This window comes from Palaemon carinicauda, chromosome 6 (genome assembly GCF_036898095.1).
Source record: "Palaemon carinicauda isolate YSFRI2023 chromosome 6, ASM3689809v2, whole genome shotgun sequence".
Taxonomy (NCBI): Eukaryota; Metazoa; Arthropoda; class Malacostraca; order Decapoda; family Palaemonidae; genus Palaemon; species Palaemon carinicauda.
This window is the reverse complement of record NC_090730.1, coordinates 92,543,296-92,570,795: the sequence shown is the minus strand read 5'-3', so window position 1 is coordinate 92,570,795 and position 27,500 is coordinate 92,543,296. Positions and strand designations below refer to the sequence as shown.

At 35.4% G+C, this 27,500-nt stretch overlaps 1 protein-coding gene across 1 annotated transcript in view; it reads left to right on the top strand.

Annotated features, from left to right (window-relative positions):
* Positions 1-27,500, top strand: part of LOC137642145 (glutamate receptor ionotropic, delta-2-like) — an 88,488-nt gene that overhangs the window by 2,461 nt on the left and 58,527 nt on the right. Inside the window, exon 2 of the mRNA XM_068374684.1 lies at positions 26,862-26,962. Coding sequence (XP_068230785.1) covers positions 26,862-26,962 — 101 coding nt within the window. The remainder of the gene's footprint in view (positions 1-26,861; positions 26,963-27,500) is intronic.

The following is a 27,500-nucleotide window of genomic DNA, read 5'->3' as shown; positions in this document are numbered from 1 at the left end:
ATGATATCCAATACAAGATCTTTAGAAATCAAGTTTAATGAAAGTTTGAAAAAAGCAAATCAGACAATGGCTAAGTTAAGTAAAATTTGGAAATCAAATTGCCTGAAATTACATATAAAAATCCGGCTATGTATCAGTTTAGTGAGATCAGTGTTACTGTATGGACAAGAGTTGTGGTATGACAATGAAACAATATCCAACAGATTCTGTAGATTTGAAAGCAAAGCACTCTAAAGGATATAGGGAGTTAAATGGCAGGACAGGATTAGTAATGAAACTTTATGAGAGATCACTCAAGTGACATAAGTGGATTAGATCATAGTGAGGCCTAGATGGAGATGGTTTAGGCATGTTTTTTGCACGTCCCAACAAAAATTAATTCACCAAATTTCCAATTGGGCTCCACAAGGCACTAGAAGAGTTGGAAGGCCCAGGCCTACATAGCGGAGGACTATGAAACATGCAGCAGGAGATAAAGAATGGAGGAGTATTGATTTAAAAACTCCAGATAGAGACGACTGGTGAAATCTAACTGTAAACCTTTGCGTCAATAGATGTGGGATATGATGACGATGATGATATATCTATATATACCCATGTGTAGACATATATTGTATACATACTATATATATATATATATATATATATATATATGTGTGTGTGTGTGTGTGTGTGTGTATACATATATACTGTATATATATAGTATATATATACATATATATATACATATATATATATATATATACATATATATATACATATATATATATATATGTATATATATGTATATATATATATATATATATATATATATATATATATATATATATATATACATATATATATGTATATATATACATATATATATGTGTGTGTGTGTGTATGTGTGGTGTGTGAGTATGTGTGTATGTATGTTTGTATGCATGTACTTTTATTGTGAACAACTATCTTGGTACTAGGAAAACACGTATAGGAGTAAGGAGGATATCTTACGTCCGATAGAATCTTATCAGAAGAAGGACGTGATTTGGGACCCAAAACATGTTCATCACTTCAATAAGTACTGTAAACAAGATGCGTGGGAAGAAGTTGTTGGAATTTTAAGTCCACTAACATAGTTGTTCTATTGCACATCTCCCTTCCTTCATAAAGTATAGAAATCCACCAACACCGGGACTTTCTTTTCCTTTTATTGACATGAACTTCATGAATTGAAATATATGTAGCTAAAGCTAACTGCACATTTGCACTTATGGCCACGGCCAAGAAGAAACTGGATGATACCGTTGCACTACGGAATGATGATGCAGCACACGGATACTCAACAAGTGGGTACTAGACCCCAAGACGTAATAACATGAGATGTGTTACCCATAACATAAGGTGTGTTACCCAGAGATCCGATCGCTAAATGCCCTCTCCTGTGCTGTCACCGAAGCATAATGAAGGGAGATGCAATTGTCACCAGTGAGGCCGTTTTGTGGGTTTTTTGCACTTAAAACGTGGTCAAATGGTGATATCTTAAATCTCTCTGATCAAATCGTGTAAATCAACTGAAAATACCCTCAGCCAAGTAGTGCATATTTATTTGTTCATAACTAGTCGTTACGTTAATTTGTGCAAATATGTTTTGATTAACCAAGTTGATTGATCATTTTATAATATATATACAACTGACTTATTTTCAAGATGTTACTGAACTTAAAATGTTTCATATATTTTGTTCACCTCTTCTATATAGTTTGTTTGTTATTCCCTTATTTGCTTTCCTTGCTGGGCTGCTTCCCCTACTGGAGCCCTCGGGCTTGTGGTATTCTGCTTTCCCAACCAGAGTTGGGTAATAATAATAATAATAATAATAATAATAATAATAATAATAATAATAATGATAATAATAACTGAATTATTCAAAAACTATGAACGTTAACAACAACAATAGGATCAGTTAATTAAGTGCACTGCCCAGTCGACTTACACCAGTGACATCACAGTGCTGGAACCAAGCGATCGACGGTCTCACCTTATGTTATTCCCTCTTGCTATGCCCTGTTGCACCGTATCGTATCGTATCACCTAGTCGATACATGTAAATGCAACAAGTGTGGACGCGGCTGAAATGCCTCTGTTATTTCATTAGCTCTATGGCATGGTAGAGGTCTCCCTATTTCGTATGCTGTACTACCAAATGTATCCGGTCACATACGTTAGAATGTTACCAAATTTACAGCCAAAGGGAATATACTGTTAATATGAACAAGCAGCCTTTTATTAAAAAAAAAAAAAAAAAAAAAAATTAAAAACGAGAAAAATAAAAAAAATAAAAATCCAGAATTGGAAATATACCATCCCGGGATTTGGAATTTCATCTATGGTATAAGGAAAATAAAAAAGAGTTTCTCATACTGCGAACAATTGATTGCCGGGAATGCCCCAAATCAAAAACTTCTGAAATACATTTAGGTCGATAAGCCTATCTTAAACATCGTACAACATTTTGATTAGCGGGCGCTACTTGAGCATTTACATGAATTAACCCACAACTCTAATTATTATTATTATTATTATTATTATTATTCAGCCAAGCTACAACCCTGGTTGGAAAAGTAAAATGTTACAATCCCTGGGGCTCCAAAAGGGAAAGCAGATCGGTGAGGAAAAAGGAAATAATCAAATAACAAATATTCTCTAAATGTATAAGTATTAAACAAAACCATATCGATAAAATCATCCCTAATGATACTGTATATCAGCTCAACTTCGAATTATCTTTTATTATTGTTATGAAGTAAAAAAAAAAAAAAAAAAAAAAGTACTTCTATGATAAAACACCTACGAGATTATAATTATTTCAAAAGTTACTACATGATTTTACATGTATCGTGTGAATACATAATTAAAGTCTTCTATCCATAAAGTTGCAACACAAAAAAGACGTTCCGCAATAATTTACTGCAAATCAATAGTTTGGAAGGGGAGATCATGCTGCAGTCTATGATTATGTATGAATTTATTGGCATTACATGCTCCTGATCCGTTTCGTAAAACTTTCTTTAACAATGACAGGTTTTTTTATTATTGTTAATCTGTAACTTCAAATATCTTGAGCATGATTTTAGTAATGCTGTCGACTGAAGGTTTAAAATGCCAAGAAGCCTTAGTCCTAATATGTTCTCCATTATTAGTTCTCATAAAGCTATGTGAATCTTTTTCATACATACAGTACAGTTATGCATTTTACGAATAGCCTTGTTAAAGTAACTTTCCACTTGTCAATACATAGATATATTTCGAAATGAAAATTTACTTCTGTTTCGTAAAATATATTTCCCGAATAAGAATTTTCAAGGAGTGACGTGTCAAAAGTCCTATGCTTGATTATACTGATCTAATCTTATAGCCTAAGTAATTGCATTAGTTATTATGAGGAGCAAAGTATTCGAAGATTATTGTTTCTGTTTATTTCAATTATTTTTGATTTTCAGCACCAAGGTAGAGGTTGTTTAAGACGTTCATAGAGTATTGAAGTTTTTGTATTCAAATATTTCTCCTCTGCGGGTTATGGTTCTTTTCCTATTCCTATCTTGAAGATGGTTAATAAACAAATAGATCATTGGGATTCCTCATCTAGACAAAGTGCTCGATTTAGAAGAAAATCGAGTCGAGCTTAGACTGCTGGGATATAAGTGTAATTCCTAAAAACAGAAAATATGTTTACAATATATATATATATATATATATATATATATATATATATATATATATATATATATATATATATATATATATATATATATATATATATATCATGATCATGATCATCACCACCAGCCATTAATAGTCAACTATAGAAAAAAGGTCTTTCTATGCCATTCCACGAGCGCAAACTTTCTTAGTTCGTCAATCCATTGTTTTCTCTTCGTACCCCTGCTTCTTTTGCAATGTCTAAGGACATATTTTTTATGCTAACAGTCTCTCTTTTTCTTACATGTTGTTAGAATATTCTCTAGTTTAGTTTGCTCTCACATCCATGTTGTTCTTTTTCTGTCTCCTAGTGTCATTCTCATCAGCTTTCTTTCCATGGCTTTCTGAGTTGCAACTATCTTATGTTCTAAGGATTCAGTAAGGCTCTAAGTTTCTGATGCATAAGTTGAAAAGTTGAAACTGGTAGGACTATCTCATAAAATAATTTTCTTTTTAGAGAGAGTGGCATTTTAATAATATTATTTTGTCTTCCAAAAGCTCTCCATCTCATACTTATCTTCCTTTTAATTTCAGTCTCGTTTCTTGGGGAAACACTTACTGTTTGTCCTAAACACATATATTCATTAATAATCTCTAGAGATTCATCCATAACTCCTAATTGTTGCTTATTTACATTTTCATTAAACATTAAACATTAAATTTTACTCATATTCTTTTTATGTCCGACATTTCTGCTTTCAATACTCAAATCTTCTATCCTCTTTTGATTCATTTGATACAACTATGTCATCTGCAAATCTTAATTTGTTTAGGTATTCCTCTTTAATGCTAAATCCCACATTTTTTCAATCTAAATTTCTTCAAACTTCTTCTAGGCATGCAGTAAATAATTTAGGAGTGATAGAATCTCCCGTCTAACTTCTTTCCTAATCTGAATCTTCTCACTATCTTTATGTAGTTTTAGGATGGCTGTACCTTCAATTGTTTTAACATAAGAATCATCTATGCCTTGTCTTTGAAGGGCTTTCATAATTGCTGAGGTTTCGAGACAATCAAAAGCTTTCTCATCGTCCACAAATGCCATATACAGTATAGTAGTTTGTCATACTCTGATTTTTCCATGAGTAGGTCAATTACTTGTATATAGTCAGTTGTTTAAAACACACTTCTAAAGTCTGCCTGCTCTCTTGGCCTAATATGATCTTTGTATTTTACTGAGAGTAATCTTATTAGGCGGTATTTTTAAAGTCTTTTCTTGTCTTTTCTGTCTCCTTTCTTGTGAATTAGTATAATGATGAATTTTTTCCAAGCTGTAAGTATAGAGCATTCTTGTAGACATTTTGTGTAAAGTTCAACCAGTTTTACTGCTATGAAATCTACTCCACCTATTATTAAATCAGGTTAGGGCCAGCTTCTGGTGATTTACCTCTTTTCATGCCTTTTAATGCTTTCTTTACTTCTACTACTGTTACGTTTGGCACAGGCTCAGGTGTTTCATTATTTCTATTTTCAAAGTTTTTTCTTATATCATTATTGTATAGCATTGTATAGAAATCTTCTGTAATTTTTATCACTTCATCTCTATTATCAATAATATTTAAAATTTCATCTTATAAAGAAAACACAGTCACACACACACACACACACACACACATATATATATATATATATATATATATATATATGTGTGTGTGTGTGTGTGTGTATGTTATCATCAGCCGCAGAAACCGTTACTAGTCCACTGCAGAACAAAGGCCTCAGGCATGTCTTTCCATATGCGTCAATTTGTGGTCTTGCTATGCCAGCCATTCCTTAGCTCATCAATCCATTGTGTTTTCTTCCTTCTTCTGCTTCTTTTGCAATCTTTCGAGACCTATTCTGTTATTTTTAATTATCCATCCTTTTTCTGTCATTCTCATTATGTTTCCTGTCCATGATCATTTCTTTTTCTTACATATTGTTAAAATATCCTCTACTTTAGCTCTCTCTCTCGTATCCATGTTCTTTTTCTGTCTCTTAGTGTTAATCCTATAATCATTCTTTCCATATCTCTTTATGTTGTAAGGTTTTAGTAAGGCTCCAAGTTTCTGATGCATAAGTTAAAGTCGGTATGACCATCTAATTAAGTAATTTTCTTTTTAGAAAAAAAAATCGCATTTTACTTTTTATAATCTCATTTTGTTTACCAAAAAATATCCATCCCAAGCATAACCTTCTATTAATTTCGTTCCCGTGTCCTGGGGAAACACTGAATGTCCCAGGACATATATTCTTTACCAATCTCTAGAGGTTCCTCAATAACTCTTATTTGTTGCTTCTGCATTTTCATTGAACATTATCTCAGTTTTACTCCTATTAATTTTCAGTCTTACATTTCTGTTTTCTCTATTCAAATCTTCTTTCATCTTTTGCAATTTGTGTGTGTGTTTGTGTGTATTTACATGTATATTTTTGCAAATGCAAAACACGGGAAGTATTTAGCATGATCCATGACAAAATAAGAGAGTGACTATAGATATTGATTATTGATCCTAATACGTCAGAAATTTAGTAATAGAAGAAAAATGTGATACGCGTGGAAAATTTCCATATACATACAATATGTTAAGATATTTTGCCATCTGTATTTCGGAAGGGGGTAACAAATTTGATGAACAGATGTAGAAAGAAGGGCAGAGTTTCTAGTATATTGAATTTGATATTTGTTTGATAGTCATAACGTCAGTTGAAATTCTTTTGAAAAGAAGCATTAATTATCCTTTTGGGGGTATTCACGCAACCATTGATAATCGGCGTTTTGAGTTGGAACTTTTCTTTTTCATTGAGATTGCTATATTTTTAGAATACTTGGTCTCAAAGGAACAGGTTCGTCTTTGTGATTCACATGTAAAGCAAATCACTAATAATCTGCATAAGCAGATCACTTTAAAATACATTCAATTATTTTTTATTATTATTGATGCTGAGTAACGATTCTGTAAGTTAAATGTGATAATGTAGTAATCAGAAATTAGTGAGCTTACCTTCAGATAGAATTTCGTCTCATTATGAATGAGGACGTACATATCATTATAGAATAAAGAGACATAATTACGATGATATATCTCTTCAAGACTCAACAGGTTAGCAAAGGTTGTCTTGTAAGGCCCATCCTAACTTACACGGGATATCAAACTGGTTTGAACCATCAAATTAACTTGAAAAAGAACTGAGCGCAAAGATATTGGCATTTCTATTGTGTTATTCGTCCTTGTCACTGGCAGGCGAAAAGCAGTCATCATTATTGACATTTGCGTCAATAATAGCCTACATCTTCATTCAGGTGCGTTTGTGTTTCGCAAAAGACTTAACCTACTCCATATTCATAGTCATTGTTAGGCTTTTCATTTAATTTTCCTGTTTTGAGATGTGAATATTAGTAGGTCTGGAGATTTCCACAAAAATGGATAACTTTAGATTCTAGAGAGTCTAGAGAAACCTTTGAAGTAATACAAATTCTTTTAAGGGATTTGATAGCACTACAGTATATGAGTCATGGTATGACAACGAAACAGTATCCAACAGATTTTGTAGATTTTAAAACAAAGCACTCAGAAGAATATTAGGAGTTACATGACAGGACATAGTTAAAAATAAAACTATAAGAGAGATTACTCAATTGCCATATATGGATGAGATCATGGCGAGTGGTAGAAGGAGGTTTGGGCATGCTCTTCGTACTCCCCAAGAGAGATTAGTTCACCAAACTTTTCACTGGGCTCCACAAGGCAATAGAAGAGTTGGAAGACCAGGCTTATATTGCTGCGGGCTATGAACCGTGAAGTAGGAGATGATGAATGGAGATGTCATGATTTAAAATCTCGAGATAGAGAAGTCTGAGGAAATCTAACTAAGGCCCTTTGTGGCAATAGGTGTAGGAGGAAATGATGATGACGAACTCTAAAAATCTACGCAGCTTGTCAGAACTGCAGTGATGGTGATAATTCAGTCCGGCTAATAATGACAACCTAAAAACAGATTTGACACTTGAAAATGTATCTGGAACAACTTGACTTTCCTGACCTCGCAAATGTTTACTGTTCTTTTTTATACCCTGTTATTTACAATGCTTACCATATAAAAGAGGTCAGTATTTATTCGTACTCATGGCAACGTTGTTTTTTAATGAAGAACATTTGCTGTTTCCTGCTCGATCCTTTTCATCATATGTTGGAAATACTGTTGTGAAAAGGCCATTGATATAATTTGAATTATTTTATGCCAGATGTTGATCTGAATACAGTATATTGATTTTTTATTTTTAGTAGACCCCAAGGACAAATCATTAAGATAAACACTACTCTTTATTCCTTGAAGTAAAATTACCTATTCCGGTTTCTCAGAGGCTCATCTTTTTGACCCAATAAAACTACTTCAGTTTAAATGTTTATAAAAAGCAATAATTTTTCTTCATGTCTCGAAATAACAATGATATAACAATTGGGGTTAATTACTAAAGTCACCTCTCATGAAAGATGGTTTGATTTATTAAGAGTTGATTAATGAAGTTACCTCTCAAGAAACACTGGACTTCTGAAAATTCTTTCGAAGTTAGGCTTACCAGTTTAGAAATACTAAAACTTTAACTGTGAAGTGTTGAATTCCTAGCGCTTTTGACAGAGTAGCTTCAATGATTTTCCTTTAGGGGACATGGACAATATCATCCTGTTACCATATAGCCTACACTGCAGTGTTAGATTGCCATCTTCCTTACCGATAGGAGGGAAAGAAATATAAACAAATCATAAAAAAAAACATTGGTCACTGCCCCCTTCATTCATTAACATCTGAGTCGAGAGGAAATATCTATACATAAAACATCCAAACCACAATGTACTCCATAGGCCTACACAGAACTGCCAGCAGCAGCAAATCAAGCCCTTCTGCACACATAGCATCCTCCACATCTATATTACACTTATGGTTGCTAATGCCATGCCTTTCTAATGTCTCTTACATCCCAGTAGACAAGGACTTTCTAGGGCCACCTTGCCTATTCTCTTACAATATCCCCGAATTCTACACTTGTTTCTGCGAACTATACCCTCCATTCCCTCCACATGACCAAGCTGACCCTTTGGCCACTACTGTATATCCTAACATTTCTCACCCTTTCTATCTCCATACGTTTCATACGTAAAACAAACACTTTAATTCTGCATCGCCAACTTTTTCTTTCACTTATATTCAGTATCCACCCATAACTTTAGAAAAAAAAAAGAGTTTGTTCAATCGTCCTGTGTTGGTCTAACTGACGAATATTTCAAAAATATATATGCTGTTGCTTTCTAGTTACAGTAGTTAAAGAAAATAACCAATTGGCTCGATATCACCATAATAATTAACCCTGAGATTACAGCAATTGCGCTATGAAAACACGGCAATATTCTGCTTCGGAAAAGAAAGGAATATAACAAGAATTAATTTTATCATAAAATCAGAATAAAATTTCCTGTTATTGTTGTTACTTTTCACTTTTAAGAATAAAAAAGAAATGAAAATAAAAATCAAGCATAATTGGTGAATAAAACTTATATCTATCGTAACGAAAACTGATTGAATTTCACATTGAAAAGATAGTGCCTTAGATGTACAAATATATCTCCGTTGAGGAACTGTATTTTCATAGGATAAATCTGGAGTTTTTGTTATCTTATTTTATATCAGGAGCTGTGTTGTGTAATTTCTGAAAGTTCTTTGTCTTTTGCTTCTAATGGCCATTGTGGAAGACCCATATCAATTACCTCTACTTCATTTTCCTCCAAGTTACCTAAATTTCTGTTGTTGCAAAGCAATATCGTTGTTTTCACTTACTGTATCTTTGAAATCATCCCAGAAGTAAAGGACAGGTGTTCTGATAGTGAACTATTATCATCAGATGATCCTTCTTTGTGTGTGAATAATTGTCTCAGTGGATTTAAGTTTCTTCCAGTTACTGACCCTAATGGTCCGATTTTTCGCTTAATTCTGTATTGCCCAAATTACTTTTCTTCTTCCATATCGATAATTCTGTACTAGAACGCTAGCTCCGACTGAGAATTTCAGAACTGGTTTTCTCGATATACAGGCTTACCTCTGAGTCTTGCTGGATATGATTTAACAAATCTTTTCAAATCTTGTACGTAATTGCCGACTCTTGAGCTCAGAACGGGATAGGTTTTATTTGCAATGGAATATAGCTCTCAAGATGAAAAATATTGACAAATCTTTGTTTTCAAAATAAAGCAAATTTCCATGAGTGAATACTTTGCTTTCACTTTGCTTTAATTTGTTAACTGTATTTTCAACTTACAAACTGACCTCAAATTTTCTCTATTCCATTTAGTTCATGATGAAATAAACTACTTATTAGTAAATGTCACAAGGCAAATATCTGTCTTATTTCATCTACCTTAATTTCATGGGGCATACTGTTATACAATTCAAGTACGAATCTATCACTCTAAATACTTATTTTCCATATATGGTCTCGCTGGTCTCCATGCAATAGTTTCCATAGACCACTTGGCTATCTCCAAGGATTATAATTCACTTATGAAAGTGAAAGTGGCTTACTCTGACACTCACTATAATTTCTCATCGAAAAGTAAATAAGCCAATTCTTACATTCTTACTATTCCTAGATAACCAGCATGTAATTTTTCCTTAGCACGATTGATGAATGTCTGGTAAAAATGACCCGGGCGCCTCGTAATAAACATCCTTCTTCAATAGTAAATTATTCTCGGATAGAAATAGGCGTTCTTGCGTCATGTGTCCTGAGTCAGGTCATCAGTCTCTTAAATAATGCACAACTCTATATAGAATAAGATTATATATATTTACTCTGGCAGTAGATCCAGCTTAACAAAAAGAGATTCCACTTGTTTTAATTTAAAAATTCTAATTTCCCTTCACATCAATACCACTAATTAGAATTGAAAATTTATGTAGTTTTAGAATGGCTGTACTACCCGTATCTTCAAGTGTTCTAATATAAGTATCATATATTCCTTGTCTCTGAAGGGCTTTCATTACTGCTAAAATTTTTTACAGAATCAAAATCTTTTTCATAGGCTTTAAATGCCACACATAGTGGTTTGTCATTTTTCCATTAGCTGGTTAATTACATGGATATGGTAATTTTAAAAGTTTAAAGGCCACTCATGAATGGCAGAGGCCAGGGACAAAGACGTTGCCCTATCAAGCAGGGCAATGCCCTAGAGACTGACCATATATACATATGATCAGCATCCAAGCTCCCTTTCCACCCAAGCTAGGACCAAGGACAGCCAGGCAATGGCTGCTGATGATTCAGCAGAGAGACATATAAGCTCACCCAAACCCCACTCCTTAGCTCACAAGGATGGTGAGGCTGCAGCGATCAAAGGAACTAACGAGTTTGAGCGGGAATTGAACCTCAATCTGGCGTTCACCAGTCAGAGACGTTACCGCATCGGCTACCATCGCTTCTAAAACTGCCTGCTCTCTTCCCTGATTAAAGTATAGCTTTCTTTCCCTTTTGCCTAATATGGTTTTCTAAATATTTCATATGTTACTGGGAGTAAACTTATTGTGCGGTAATTTTCTAGGTCTTTTGAGTCCGTTTTTTGTGAAATAAAAAATGATAAAGATTTTCCGAGCTGAAGGCATAGAGCAGTTTTGCAAACATTTTGTGTTAAGTTCAGCGAAATTTACTGCCATAAAATATCCTCCTTCTATTCTTGAATCAATTGTTAGGCAATCTTTTCTAGGTGCTTTGTCTCTGCATGCCTTTTAACGCTACTGTTCTACTCTTGCTTTCGGTACCGGCTCAGGAGTTTAATCATTTCTATTATCAAAGTTATTTATCATATCACTATTGTATAGCGTTGTATAGAATTGCTCTACTATTTGTATTAATCTATCTCTTTGTTGATATAACAATTTTCATTCGTTAAAGCAAATATCTCTTGGCATACTATTCCAAGTCTTCTTTTCATTAATTGGATACATCTTCCGGTCTTTAGTGCTTACTCAATTTTGGCCTGATTGTATTTACGAATATCTAGGGTTGTTAGTTTGTTTATTGGTTTGGATAGTTCTGCTGATTCTATTCTATCTCACTTTGTTTTAACGTTATTTACAATTTTTTCTTTATTAGATATTTGGTGTTTTCTGATAGTTTTCCTTTATCTTGTTTTGGAACAATTCCACAGATCTCTTTTGCTGATTCCAGTACAAAGTTTGTTAAATTACTGCTTATTTCTTCTTTATTTGCTTTCATTTCGTCTCGTAGCTAGAGTACTTATTTTGCATTGCTAAACTGAACTCATCACATTTTTCTCTTATGAAAGGAGTTTTTATCTTCCCTCTTATTTTTTTTTTCTTTCCTTCGACCTAGACAAATTCTACATCTCATAATACGATGGTTATTTGACTTTAGTTTGCTTAATGCAAATTAAAGTCATCTTTAACTAAATTAACTTTTTTTCACTGAGAATAAAATCTATTTCGCACTTATCAAGATTTTGGCTTCTCCGTGTCCAATTTCTCTGTTCATTTTTAATTAAAAAAAAGAAATAAGATAAAAAGCTTTTAATGATTATTGCATTTTTTTTTTTGGGGGGGGTGCCAAATTTTACAAGCATGTGTCCTATGTTATTTCTTGTGCCATCTCCAAATTTTCATGCAGCTGGTTCCCCCTCTCATGTTTTGTCCTTCTTTACATAGAAATCACCTAAAGGAAGTGCAAATAGAGTCTTATATTTTTTTAAGATATCTCCAGTTTCTCTTTCTTCCTCTCTATTGGATGGTCATGGTGGACGCGTTTGAGTGCTCTTCAGTTTATACTTTTTTATTTAATTTCATAATCAATCTACAATTCTATCACTGATACTACACAATTCTTCTGTTACCTGCACGATTATTCTTAATATTACCCACTTCATTTGCTTTACTCCTTTCATGTCCCCTGAAGCAAATGATATGACCCTCTTTTATATTTATGTAAGATTACCCCTTTTATTGTAGTTTCACACAATCCTATAACATCACAATTTATTCATTTCAGTTTTTTTGGTAACACAGCAGGATTTTCTTCCCTATACAGGGTCCTGACATTGTACGCTGCGATGTTCAGTTTCCAAAGGTAGCCTTTCCTATTCCACTCACACACACAAGCACACACACACACACACACACACACACACACACACACACACACATATATATATATATATATATATATATATATATATATATATATATATATATATATATATATAAGATAGTTCTCTTCTGTAAGCTAGAAATTAGACGAAATTAAAAATATAAACGCCGTTAAAAATTTGGAGATAAAATTATAACTGGAAAAAAATGATAGATATAATAAACCGTAAGTAAAAACATAGTAGGCATAGAACACTAATAGCCTTAACTTCACCGATATCGTTAGTATGTTTTCGAGAAATTCATTAAGTAGGCCTACCGGTATTATATGATAGTCATTGTGTACGCATTGTAATTGGTATCATACAAATAGTCCCAAATAAATGATTTTGTGGTTGCTGCAATCATCTGTCAGATACCAGGAAATCGGATCTACGGGTGTTTCCTAGTAAAAAGAAAAAGAAAATAATTATGGGGAGGCCCCCTAGACGCCGTCGTTGACTTCTCAGACTCTTGACCCCCCCCCCCCCTCCCCCCTCCAACACAAACACACATACACACAAAAGACCTTCCGACGCTACTGAAATTTGCCAATTAACATTTTAATTCTACATTGGCAGTTCCAGGTGAATAGATGTGTTACTTCATTTCAGAAAATTATTAATTTTCATGTCCTATAATTCAAATTGAAATTTGTGCAGTCGTTACTTCCCAAAGAAAGACCTTGCCATTCTTTTTATCAAATACAAGTGGTCAAATGCTGTTTCTGCCCTTGTACCTCCATAGATACACATTGCACAGATACCATAGGAATCTAATTACCTATTGAGGCTTTCACGCATATTGGAAATCTTGCAACTTCTTTTTTATGAATCATCAAGTAAATATTTACTTATAAAAGAGACAGTAGCTTCCATATCATGTTCCATTTTTACTGGAACTCACATGAAACATTTTGGGAACTTTTGTGAACTTGAACTAATTTGATTTTGAAGTACTCTAATTTTTACACAGTTCCTTTATAAACTATTTCCTCTGAGGTCTCCACTTCTGAGCGCCTGCTATCTATTCACACTGAGAACGTTTGACCTTTTTCATTATTTTCATTTTTTAATTTCTTCAAGGAAATTGTGCTGCACATAACCTATGCTGTGATAGAAATTGCACGCTGGATATATGTCATTGTAACATTTATAGTTTTACCACAACAGTTGCACTTGGGAAAAAAAAGTAATTATTATTAGTCACTTGATTTACGTCCTATATTTGACCATGGATCCTTTTAGATTTTCTGTTTCCGTCACGTGACTTAAAGTAAACGAAAAATCCTCACTGCTCAGATATTTGGGCTCAGTCCTGTTGGACAAACGTTGAAAAACATATTCTTTATCTTCTAAAGGATAGGTTTCTGATAATATATTGCTCTGTGAGAAAGATGTTCTCTGAATCATCAAACTTTCATTATCGTGTTTAGAACATAAGTCTCCTCTCAATTCATACAGGTACGTTTAGTTTTCACAAGAGCGTTTTATAGTGACTTTAGTACATCATGGGGGTTTGAAGATGACTTTTTTTAGTGAGAACAGTGTCTTCAGTGTTCTATAAGTCTGGTCCTCAAAGTCTCTACGAAAGACAACCTTTTTCATTACACACCATCTTTTACTTTGATTTTGCTATTTCATTCTTGTCAACATTATTTTTACTTTGATTCTGGAATATTAGACTTTCGTATGGTTTTCTTTATTCCAACAGGTTAATACTTTTACAGATACATTTTATTTGCTTCGTTTATACAGAATACAGATCAATTATAGTAGTCGTAGCTACAGTCGTCATCAAACAGTCATTGATTTACAACAATTATTCCAGAATACACTATAACTGCAATTCTTCCTTACATAAGTACGCTTCCACCACATACACTCCACGTTCCAAACACGTTTCCTTTACTAGCTTCTCGTATGCTACAACTTGATACATTTCCATCCATTAGCGATGCAAATGAAATACTTCAATTCTTCATCATACATCCTATTGGTTTCCATTTATATTTATAACTTTACTCTTGCTAATATTTGCAATCAACTTTTTCAGACGCCAGACACTTTCAAGCTATTTCACTTGTCTCTCGTTTTTTTCTACTATTCCCATTTAGTATTATGTCAAATTTTGTTTTTCCAAATCTTTCCTTCCTTTTGTAATTAACAAGCAAACACACAATTACATACACACACACAAATATATATATATATATATATATATATATATATATATATATATATATATATATATATATATATATATATATATATATATATATATATATATATATATATATATATATATATATATATAATATATATATATACATATATATATATATATATATATATATATATATATATATATATATATATATATATATATATATATGTATATTTATAGATATATGTATACACACACACACACACATATATATATATATATATATATATATATATATATATATATTCTTACGAAGCTGGAATTCATGAAAATAGAGTATTTTATTCATGTATTTTATTTGTGTATTTATAGATGTATGGCCAGCTTGTTAGGTGGGTTCCACTCACGAAGGAATAAGTAAATGTACGTAAATTGCATTAAGACTTTCGTCATTCCTTTTGATGTATTTTCATTCAGTTTTGTATATGTAAATTTACGTTATTTTGAAGAATTAACTTTTAATTTCACGTAGTTTTGTTACGAAGTCTTGTGTAATTTTTTAGGTATGCTGTATGACACACACGAGGTATGAGCACGAGGGATTTCGTCATTTTTCCCACGTAGTTAGAAAAGACATGAATATTCTAGACTAAGGTTTATTCTTTTTTTAATGTTAGGAGAGGAGGTGGGCAGAGTTAGCTGAAAGAGAGTTGTTCTCATGCAATGTTAGTATCCCTTCAAATTACTTAGCTGGCAACCTTACGCCGATAGAGCCATGCCCCCATGCCACGAGAATGAGTTATTAGAAATTTCTAGATGAATTAAGTTAATATATATAGAGTCTAGCAATGCATAAGCAGCAGAAGAGATCCAGCCTATCCCTTTGAAAGAGCCAACGTCCGCTAGCCATCTCTCCTCTCAAGCGTGCATAGTGTATCCTCTCAAATGTGAAAAGTGATTTCTTTCCAACATATACCGTGTATAGTCTTGAATCAAACATTGGTGATATTATTGTAGGCCTAAGTTAAAAGTGTAGAGTGTTAATGTAAATGCATTTTATATTATAAATTTCTATAACTAGCCCTGTGAGATTAGGATAAACAGTGAAGCGTATTTATTTTGCTTAGCCGTCCAGTAATCTTGTGTGTACCAAAGGACGTGAGAATATCAATTAGATATAAGTAAGTGTAATTCTGACTTATTTTCTATAAGTGTTAGAGTGTCATTTATTCATTAATTGTCAAAATCAAATATTTTCTTAAATTAATTTCCAGTTAAACAAGTGACTGTATAATTTTCATAGAGTATCATTTTTTTTTTGTCTTAGTCTAAGGTTGTTCATATTTATTATTTCGAGTGATTTAGTTTTGGTGTTAATTTTGAATTGTTAACTTTTTATAGAATATATCTATTTTTATTAAAGTGAGTATTATTTCGATCACTAATACTTGATACAGTACTTTGCTCTCTTTCCCTGACTAAGAACCGAAGTAAGAGGTTGGTTTTAGAATAATTCACGTGAGGTAATCACCCAATTTTGTTTTGAGAGTAACATAAGAAGACCTTTTTGATATTCAGTGTTCATATATATTATCGTCTGGGAGTTGCGTATTATTCTCAGAGTTCGGTATTTTTCTATTATGTATCAAATTATGTAATATAAGCAGGAGAGTTTTGGATCTCGGAAATTTACGTAATTTCCTAGTCGTAATAATATATGTATATATATATATATATATATATATATATATATATATATATATATATATATATATATATATATATATATATATATATATAGACATAAACAAATGATTTATATATCTTCAGCTTTAACTATTTCACTGCAGGATAAAGGCCTTAGATATGTCTTTCCAGTTCCGTCAGTTTATGGTCTTTCCATGACAGTCTGTACCAGCAAATTTTCTTAGCTCGTCAGTCCATTCTATTCTTTTCCTTCCTCTGCTTCTTTTCCAATGTGTAGGAACCAATTCTTTTATTCTTATTGTCCATCTATTACCTGTCATTCTCCTTATATGCCCTGCCCATATCCATTTCTTTTTCTTAAATGTTGTTAAAATATTCTTTACTTTAATTTGTTCTCATATCCATTTTGCTCTTTTTTCTGTCTCTCATTGCTATTGCCATCATCTTTCCATAGCTTTTTGAGATGTAACTAACTTATTTTTTAAGTCTTTAGTAAGACTCCAAGTTTCTGATGCATATGTTAATACTGATAGGACTATGTGATTAAATACTTTGACTTTAAGAGAAAGGGGCATTTAAATTTTCTTTCTCTCGTGTTTACAAAAAGTTCTACATCCCATTCTTATCCTTATCTTGATTTCAGTTCCATGTCCTTGGGAAACACTTACGGTCTGGTCTAAGTATGCATATGAATTAACAATCTCTAGAGGCTTGTCCATAACCCTTTTTTGTTTATTTCTTGTCTGCATTTTCATTGACCGTTAGCTTAGTTCTACTCATATTTCTTTTCAGTTCTATATTTCTGCTTTCTCTTTTCAAATTTTCCATTATGCTTTGCAATTGCTCTCATGATTCACTAAACAGATATATGTCATCTGTAAAATTTAAGTTGCTAAGGTATTCCCAATTAATGTTAATTCATGCATTTGCCTAATCTAAATTCCTAAAAACTTCTTCTAAGCACGCTATGAATAATTCATGATAAATGTTGGTTATCTGATGAGATTTGAGGGCACATGAGGGAAGAAACAACTCTCAACAGAACAACAGCCCAAATAGTGCCTATTAAAGAGGGAGAATGAGTAATCTCATTGTCATCGAAAGAAGGGGAATTGAGGGAGAAAGTAAGGGACCATTGATCTACTGAATCGCATTTAATTCAATCCTAATGAGGGAGAGGATTAAATTTGAAGTATCCTAAACATAAACTCTGTAACACAGGATGAAGTGATCAGAAAGCTGAAATCAATAAGGCTGAGAAGATTGGATATATTTTCAGCTAAATTGAATAAAGAGTTGAATAGTACAGAAAAGACTGAAATAGAAATAGAACCATTGTCTTATAAGGCTGTAAGATGAAAACTAATAATTGAAGAAAAAGCTTTTGTAAGTCGATATCCCACATATGTCAAAGACTCTAGCAAACTCCTACAGCTGACCAAACATGACTGATATTGAAGTAACTAGTAGATCTTCTCTTTGTGGAGTCATACTATTGGTCTGCAGAGATGATGATGATTAAAAGGTTTTTCCAGGAGGAAAATTTAACTCTCATTTATTAAAAAAAAAAAAAAAAAAAACCGTGAAACACACAACTCATTTGCTAACTCCTTAAGGAATTGTGCAAGATTTCATCAATCTTTATAGCTGTAAAATCCAAAGACCATAGGGCGGATATATCACTAGAAAGGCTAGAAAATGGCGGAAAGGAGAGTTCAAATTACAAAAGGAGTTGCTAGTGTAACGAGCCGAGAGAAGGTTGTGAACTCAAAGGCAGTGTGAAAGCAACTGAGTTAGTTTATTGTAGAACACTCTCCTTTATATACAAAATCTCAAAGCAACAAGAATTTTCATGTTAAGAAATTGACAAGGTTACAAAGGAAAAAAAGCAGACATGATTTTTTAGGTTCTTTTTAGTGCGAGGGGAGAGCGAAGATACAAGCACCAAATGAACTATGTACGATCGAGTGACACACGGTTGGTACATGGCTCCCCCCTAAAAATGACATACTGTACATGTTAAATAGGGCGCCCTGATCTAGAGAGGCGAACTGTAGGCATGTCATCTGGCAGAAGATAAGCAGGTTTTAGACGATCAATGGAGACCCAGTCTTCTTTGCCACGAATGTTTAGTAGGAAGGCTTTCGGACTGCGTCGGATCACAAGGAAAGGGCCCGTGTAAGGGGGCGTTAGTGGTGGCTTGCTAGTGTCGTTGCGCAGGAAGACGTGCATTGCAGAGTGCAAGTCTGTTGGTATGTGATGTTTCGCTGGGGGCTTGTAAGTCTGGCGGCATGGAGTAAATTTTCCCACGACGTGACGTATGCGCTGGAGATCGTCGGAGGATGTTGTAGAAGGAAAATTCGGCAGGGACGACCAACGGGTCGCCATACACCATTTCAGCTGCCGAGACGTAGAGGGCGTCTTTAGGAGTGGTCCTTAGTCCCAGGAGGACCCAGGGAAGCTGAGTAAACCAGTTGCAATCCTTGCAGTGGGACATCAAAGCTACTTTGAGGGTGCGATGAAAACGTTCAACCATTCCATTGACAGCGGGGTTGTAGGCCGTTGTCTGATGTAGGATGATGCCCAGGAGACTCACTAATGATGTCCACAATTGAGAGGTGAAAGTGGTTCCCCTCTCGGAAGTCATATGCTCAGGGATACCAAATCTTGCAATCCATCCTGAGAGTAAGGCAGATGTACATGAGGCGGACGTTGCAGTTTCCATGGGAATGGTTTTAGGCCAACGAGTGGAGCTGTCGATGACGGTAATCAGGTAACGATGTCCATGTGATATGTGTAGGGGGCCTACAACGTCAACGTGAATGTGTGCGAAATGACGCTGAGGTTGAGGAAAGGTGCCCACTCCTGAATCCGTGTGTCAATGTACTTTGGAAGTTTGGCAAGAAGTATAGGCGTGGACCCAATCCTTAGCATCCTTAGAAATGCTGTGCCAAATGAACTTTGCCTTCAGCAGCAGTGCAGTAGAACGGCACGAGGGATGTGAAAGGCCGTGAATGAAATCAAATACCTGCCGTCGCACGGGAGCAGGAATCCAAGGTCGCGGTCTACCAATACTGACGTCACAGAGGAGGGTGGTGTTGGAGTCTTCGAGGGGGAAGTCTTCCCAACGGAGGGACGTGTAGGGTGTCCTACATGCTTGATACTCTGGATCCTGTCATTGGGCTTCAGCCAGGGCGTTGTAATCCAATCCCAGTTGAATGGCAGCCAACGTGTTTCTTGACAGGGCATTGGCAACGGGATTCATTTTCCCAGGGACGTATTGTTTTCAGCCACGGCGGAGAGATGTCGGCGTTGCCGGGCGGACCAGGCATCAGACCGTCGAGTAAAGGCGTGCACCAGAGGCATGTGGTCTGTGCGAATGACGAAGGCCATACCTTTTAAGAAATGGCTAAAGTGACGGACAGCCAAGTGCACCGCCAGCAATTCTCGATCGAAGGTAGAATAACCCGATTCTACCTTGGACAGTTTTCTGCTGGAGAAGGCCAATGGGCGGGGCGAGCCTTTGACCACCTGCTCGAGTACTGCACCAATAGCGACATCGCTGGCATCGGTGGAGAGAAGGAGAGGTGCATGTGGGATAGGAAAAGTGAGAGCCGCAACAGTTGATAGGGCCTTCTTTGCATTGCAGAAGGCTGCTTCTTGAAGGGGACCCCACTTCAGGTCCTTTGGCTTGCCCTTGAGGGAGGCATAGCGGGGAGCAAGAGTGGCGGCAATGGCTGGCAGAAACCGGTGATAATAGTTGATCATGCCCAAGAATTCCTGCAGAGCTTTGACGGTCGAGGGCACAGGGAAGTTTTGAACGGCTGCTACCTTCTCAGGGAGGGGATGGACTCCTTCAGGAGTGATGCGGTGCCCTAAGAACGACACTTCGTTGGCGCCAAAGGTACACTTGTCATACCGGACTACAAGGCCGTTTTGTTGCAGGCGGTCGAGCACGATGCACAGGTGACGGAGATGTTCCTCTTTTGAGGAGGAGAACACAGGTATGTCGTCCACATAACATACACAGAAGGGGAGGTCCCCTAAGATGCCATCCATGAGACGTTGAAACGTGGCCCCAGCATTACGAAGGCCAAAACAGGAGTAATTGAAGGTGTATGTACCAAACGGAGTGGTGATGGCAGTCTTGAGGATGTCTTCTGGGTTCATAGGCACCTGATAATACCCCTTCAGGAGGTCGAGCGTAGAGAAAACCTTTGCTTTGTGCAGGTAGGAGGTCACGTCGGCAATGTTTGGGAGGGGGTAGTGATCCGGTTCTGTTTGCATGTTCAGGCGCCTGTAATCCCTGCACAGACGGAGGGAGCCGTCTATCTTCAGAACGATGTGCAAGGGTGACGACCATGGGCTGGAGGCCTTTTGGCAAAGGCCCATTTCCTCCATTTCGGCGAATGTCTGTTTGGCGGCGGCCAATCGTTCCGGTGCCAGACGTCTGAATTTTGCGAAGACTGGGGGTCCCGTCGTCTTGATATGGTGATAAATACCGTGCTTGGCAGGAACCGTGGGCGTTTGGCGAAGTTCTGGACGGAAAACTTCCGGGTACGACGTGAGGAGGTGGGCGTAGGCATCCATGGGTGCGCTAATGTGGAGAGCGAGTTTAGAGGGGGCGGGTTGAAGAGGTGTCGACAAGTACGAGTCTGCGTTGACCAATCGTCGGTAGGCGACATCGACCAGAAGATGGAAATGAGAGAGAAAATCCACACCGAGAATTGGCAATGTGACGTCAGCAACAAGAATCTTCGAATTGAATTTACTGATTCCGAACGATAATGTGAGGTTCTCTTAACCGTAGGCGGGTATCGCAGATCCGTTGGCAGCTACCAAGCGGACGTCGGCAGATGTAGACAGACTACGTCGTGTCTTGAAGAGTTTCCTTGGCAAAAGAGAACGACAAGCACCCGTGTCTACCAAAAATTGCACGCCCGTTCCTGCATCATGTAAAAAGAAAAGATTAGAAATACGGGAGGCCACCACCACAAGCGCTGGCCTACTTACACGTTTTTTGGCCACTGACAATCCTCGGCACATTTCTTCGCAGTTGCCCCGATTCTGAAGTGGTAGTAGCAAAACTGCGGCGGATGGGAGGTAGTAAGTGGCTGTAGAAGTCGTTTGTTGGGGTGCGAGCGATTGGTGGGTGGTGGGCGGCTTTGTCGCTGCTTCGGCACGTCACGGTGTAGGCGTGTATGTCCTACGGCATTCATGTCAGCTTTGGTTGACGCTGAATAGGCATCCCCTTCGTCAGGGGTGGAGGCGTTGATGGAGGTCTTGATGGAGGTCTTGATGGAGGTCCATAAGGGCGTCGGCTTTGGTCATCAAGTCCTTTATGGGTAAACTATCGACATCGGGTATGGCAGCACGTATAGGTCCGGGTAAACGGCGTATCCAAAGGGCACGAAGTAGGTTCACCTCACGAGGAGAGCCGTCTGCGGCAGGTTGAAGGCGAGCGATACTGGTCATTTCCCTGAGGGCAAGCGAAGCCCTTTGGTTGTTGCGAGAGCTGAAAAAGCTTTGCTACACGGGTGGCTGGCGACGGCGAGTACTGCTGCAGAAGGTATGTTTTGAGGGCGTCATACGCTATTGGGGTGTCTCTTTGTTCACAAAGCCAGTCGGATATTTCCGGGAAGGTGTCCTCGGGTATCGCCGCGAGAACATAATCTGCTTTGGTGGTTGAGCAAGTCACGCCCTTGATGCGAAACTGGACTTCTGCGCACTGAAACCAAGAAAGCGCCTCTCCGCTGGGGAACGGTGAAAGTTTCAATGGGGCAGCCGCAGCGCGAACTTTTGTAGAGTCCGCCATAGTACCAACGATGGAGGGGCGAGGGAGTGGGGGTGGAAGGCGGTGGGAGCGAGTCGACCTCCGGGGTCACCAATGTAACGAGCCGAGAAAAGGTTGTGAACTCAAAGGCAGTGTGAAAGCAACTGAGTTAGTTTATTATAGAACACTCTCCTTTATATACAAAATCTCAAAGCAACAAGAATTTTCATGTTGAGAAATCGACAATGTTACAGAGGAAAAAAAGCAGACATGATTTTTCAGGTTCTTTTTAGTGCGAGGGGAGAGCGAAGATACAAGCACAAAATGAACTATGTACGATCGTGTGACACACGGTTGGTACACTAGCTTAAACGATTGCTGATGATTATAGTCTTTTATCTAGATTACGAATCAGGCAAGATGGAAAACTGGAGGAAAGTAAGTACTTGAGTTTTGTGTCCCCAATATCCTCTTAGTGGAAAACTGCTTTAAAATGCCGAGGTAGATCAATTTCTAGCCAGTGTAAAATAAGCATCAGTAGCATCAGACGTAGAGGTGAAAAAGGTTGCATGGCTGCAGATTAAGACGAGTGAAACAAAGAGCTTAAATATGGAAATATATTAGCAGACCAGGGGAGCTTGTACATCAGTAACTGAAGTCTAGACTTTAAGGATATTACCAAGAAAAATGTTTGGATACTTTTTGAAGAATCAGTGAGAAAAGCTCAATTGTTGATTCACACCGTACTCTGAAAATATATCATTGTCACTGTTATGTGAAGAAAATGAAGTGAAAGAAGAGGGAGTATTATTATTATTATTATTATTATTATTATTATTATTATTATTATTATTATTATTATTACTTGCTAATCTACAACCATAGTTGGAAAACCAGGATGCTATAATCCCAGGGGCTCCAACAAGGAAAATATCCAAGTGAGGAAAGGAAACAAGGAAAAAAGTAATGAAAGAAACCTACATACTGTACCATTATGCGTAATTGAAATGTTTAAGGCAAGAAAAAAAAAAAACAGATCAAGAATGTTGAATGCATTGTCATTTTTATCACGAACAGGCATTGAGTGGGCAAGGCTCTCCATTCCTCCCACATTATTGTACTGAGGTAGAGCCAGTGTTTTAGATTAAATTGAAGCCTTCAAATTACTGACATGCTGTACGGACTAAAGTTGCTAGTAAATGGAAGTCTGTGGTATCAGATATAAATAATAATTTTGAAAAGAGCATAAAAGCACAAGTTAGACTCTTCGTGGAGATAAAGTTCCGACATCTAACTGTAAGTGCAACAATGGTACCGTAAACCCAATCTAGACCATTGATAACAATGTATCAGTAGTTGTTGTAGTAAGGATTGAAAGTCAGGGGTAGCATGACTAAACAACGGAAATTGAAGCGAAGAAAATTAAGACAGAATCGCAATAGTGTTTAGAAGCTGGAAGATAAGAAGCCAGAAGTAGTTGGCAAAAAAATTTTGAAAAAAGAAACAAGAGAACAGCCTATTCAACATGTCAAAAAACATTGATAAGGGACGAGTAAAAGCTCTCGCCACCAACAAAGCCTTATCCCTCTCTGTTTGATAGAAGATCCTACGCTCAAATATGTCACATTGTGATTGTCTAGAAAAATAAGAGAAAAATGCATATTCTTCCAAATTTACCTCGAAAATCTCCGTAAAAATGAAATTAGATCCTGGAGAAAGAGTTATGCTCACAGGGCTCTCTGAAGATGAATTCTGCGCAAAGTAAATGCAACGTACGCTTAGAAAGCTTATACAGAAATTAATTTTGTCTCCAACTTATTCATAAAAGTAAGCTTTCCTACAGCTTAACTTTGTTTGCGAGTCTTTTTTTTTTTTATACAATTTAATATGTTTCTGTGAGTCAGCTTTTTTACAGCTTATCTTATTATGTGACTCAGCTTTTCTACAGCTTTTCTATCCTGCTGCAAATGAAACCTAAATCAAGAAACCATCAGAGTTGCGTTACGTTTTTGCTATAATTATCCCAGGATGAGGCAAAGGTGCTATAATCACAATAGATTACAGTGCCTAGTTTTTTTTTTTTTTTTTTTTTTTTTTTTTTTTTTTTTTTTTTTTTCATTGAAAACATAGTCTGAAAGAATTTTGTAATCATGTTTTATTCGTGATTTCATAAAAATCTCTGTTATGGTTCCAAAAATGCTGCTACCATTTTTGGGGGGATCTTGATGCCGAAGGTTTCCTAGAGAGGCCATTTAAGACAACATATATAAAGTCCATCGTGTGTGTCATCTAGCAGCCAAATATCACCACCTTTCTTGTGGGATAAAAATAGCGTATACTATAAAATCTGTGTAATGGAGACCTAATTTACAAATGCTAATCAAGTTAGGTCGTTGAATATATCATGGTAGCTAATTATTCCTATAAGAACCAAGTCTTGTAAAGCTGGCATTATCATCCTATAAGTATAGTTTTAATTACTGAACTTCTGCGTATATAGTACTGCGTACTATATTAAACGATTCAGACTGCGTGACATTATAAACACCTTATAGTGCCATGTATGGTGATATGGTACCATAATAAGTCTGTACGCAGCCCTTTAATTCCTTGAGTATATAAAAGGCTACTTTGCCCAGTTTATTAGGTTGATGTACTTATATGTAACACAAAAACAAAATTATGTGACTCGTTCTTTAGGGTACTTAGTCATTTGTAATCACATTTTTTCTGTCAAATAGTCAATGTGCATTATTTCATCCTAGATTGGTTATGGTGAATTTAAAAAAAAAAATCTATTAAAGATGCAACAAGATAACGAAGAACTCTCTTAAATGGATTGTGAGGTTTTTCATGTTATTCGAAGAGATATGTAAAATATGATTTCGTAATTGCATGATATTGTAAAGCAGATATTTACATCCGTAGTCAACAAAATAGTAGGCAACGAGGAAAAAAAAAAAAACTAATTAGAAATCGGGACGAAATTGAGAAAGCTTGTTTTCCAAAGCGTGGTTTGGTAACAAACTAATTACTGAATAGATGAAAAAGAAAGGGAAAAAAATGTTCAGCTCATCCATTATTCACGACCAATAAGAGTCCCGCTGCTGATAATGCAAATTATCGTACATCAGGAGCACATTAGCCCTACCTCATTTAGGGCATTTGGTCAACGCGAAATTAATTTAGAGAGAAAGGTAAACTAAATCAGGTTGAATTTATCTAATGCTCTTAATTTGACTTAACTAAAGTTTCATTTAAATGCCGTCATTTAAATTGTACTGTAACCAGATGACTTGATAACGATTTCTTTCTTTTCATTTTAATGGTACGGAAATATCAGAAGTCAAAGTAAAAAAAATTATATGGATAATTTAGAACCTCTTTAGTCTTACGAACGAAAGCCACAAATTAACTTGAAATATGCATAGATTGTGCCTTTGGAGAAAACATTTACCTTATAAAATCTCAATTGATAATTCACTTGTGAACATACCTTTATCATGCCGTTAAATACAACAGGTGAGTAAGTAGCCCAACTTAAAAGTCTTTTTTTTTCATTTAGTATTATATCAGTAGCTATTTTATACCTTCTTGTACAGATAAAATCTAAAGAACGGAATGCTAGCAAATGGGAAGGATATATTTTTTAAAATTCTATCTTTCAATATAAAACTCAGCAGGAAAGAAAAATAACTTTCAACTTGATAACGATTAGTATAGCATGTCTACTATTACTAATTCAATCTTTCATAAATTATGTTTTTGCTAAATCAGATTTTTTTTATTAAAATGTTTTACTGATGTGTTATCTCAGTTGTATAAACAGCAGAATAGTGTCTGAAAATCAATAACAGATATCTATAGCCTTGCTGAGAAATTCATGTCTGTGAAAGAATGGAAGTAACCTTCCTTATTATAGCAGTACGTTTGCTTTGAGCTCTTGAGCAAATGTTGGTTTCTTACTTAGAAGAGATTAGCCAATCAATATGTGATTTCGGAAATATTTGGTACTGGATTTTTCCAACTATATAGAGAGACTCATGTTATGCTTTTATTTAACTTCGTTGTGTAACACTTACACTTTGGAGATATAAAACATATAGAGCATACTTATAATTTCATGATAGGAAATCGGTAATTTTAACTTTTCCAGTTCAGTAGTCAATCAATACCTGAAGACTCTGTTATGCATTCTGAAGACCCAAGTATGGAAACAAATGATCAAATGGTAGTTTTAAATACACTGATTAACTTCAGCTACTGACTCTCGCCTTCCATCATCCAACCCTTCTGTTCTTTTCAGACAACAAGGCTTACATCCCCTCTTGTTTGGCAGCCGTAGATGGGGAGATCATCACTCACACAAATCTCCTGGGCATTAGGATTCCTGTCGCCCTAATACATGTAAGTGAGGTTATTACATCCTCATGTACATTCTATTTTCATTGCTTGTTTCTTATCAGCACTATCATTTCTAACTTTAACAATACATGCGTACATACATATACACACATTATATATATATATATATATATATATATATATATATATGTATATATATATATATATATATATACATATATATACATATATATGTATATATACATACATATATATATATATATATATATATATATATATATTTACATATATATGTATATATATATATATATATATATATACATATATATATATATATGTATATATATATATATATATATATATTTATATATATACGTATATATATATATATATATATATATACATATATATATATGTATGTGTGTGTATATATATATACAGTATATATACATATATATATATATATATATATATATATATATATATATATATGTATATATATACATATATATATATATATATATATATATATATATATATATATATTGCATTTGCGTTACTTGTGTGTGTTTGCGTGCAA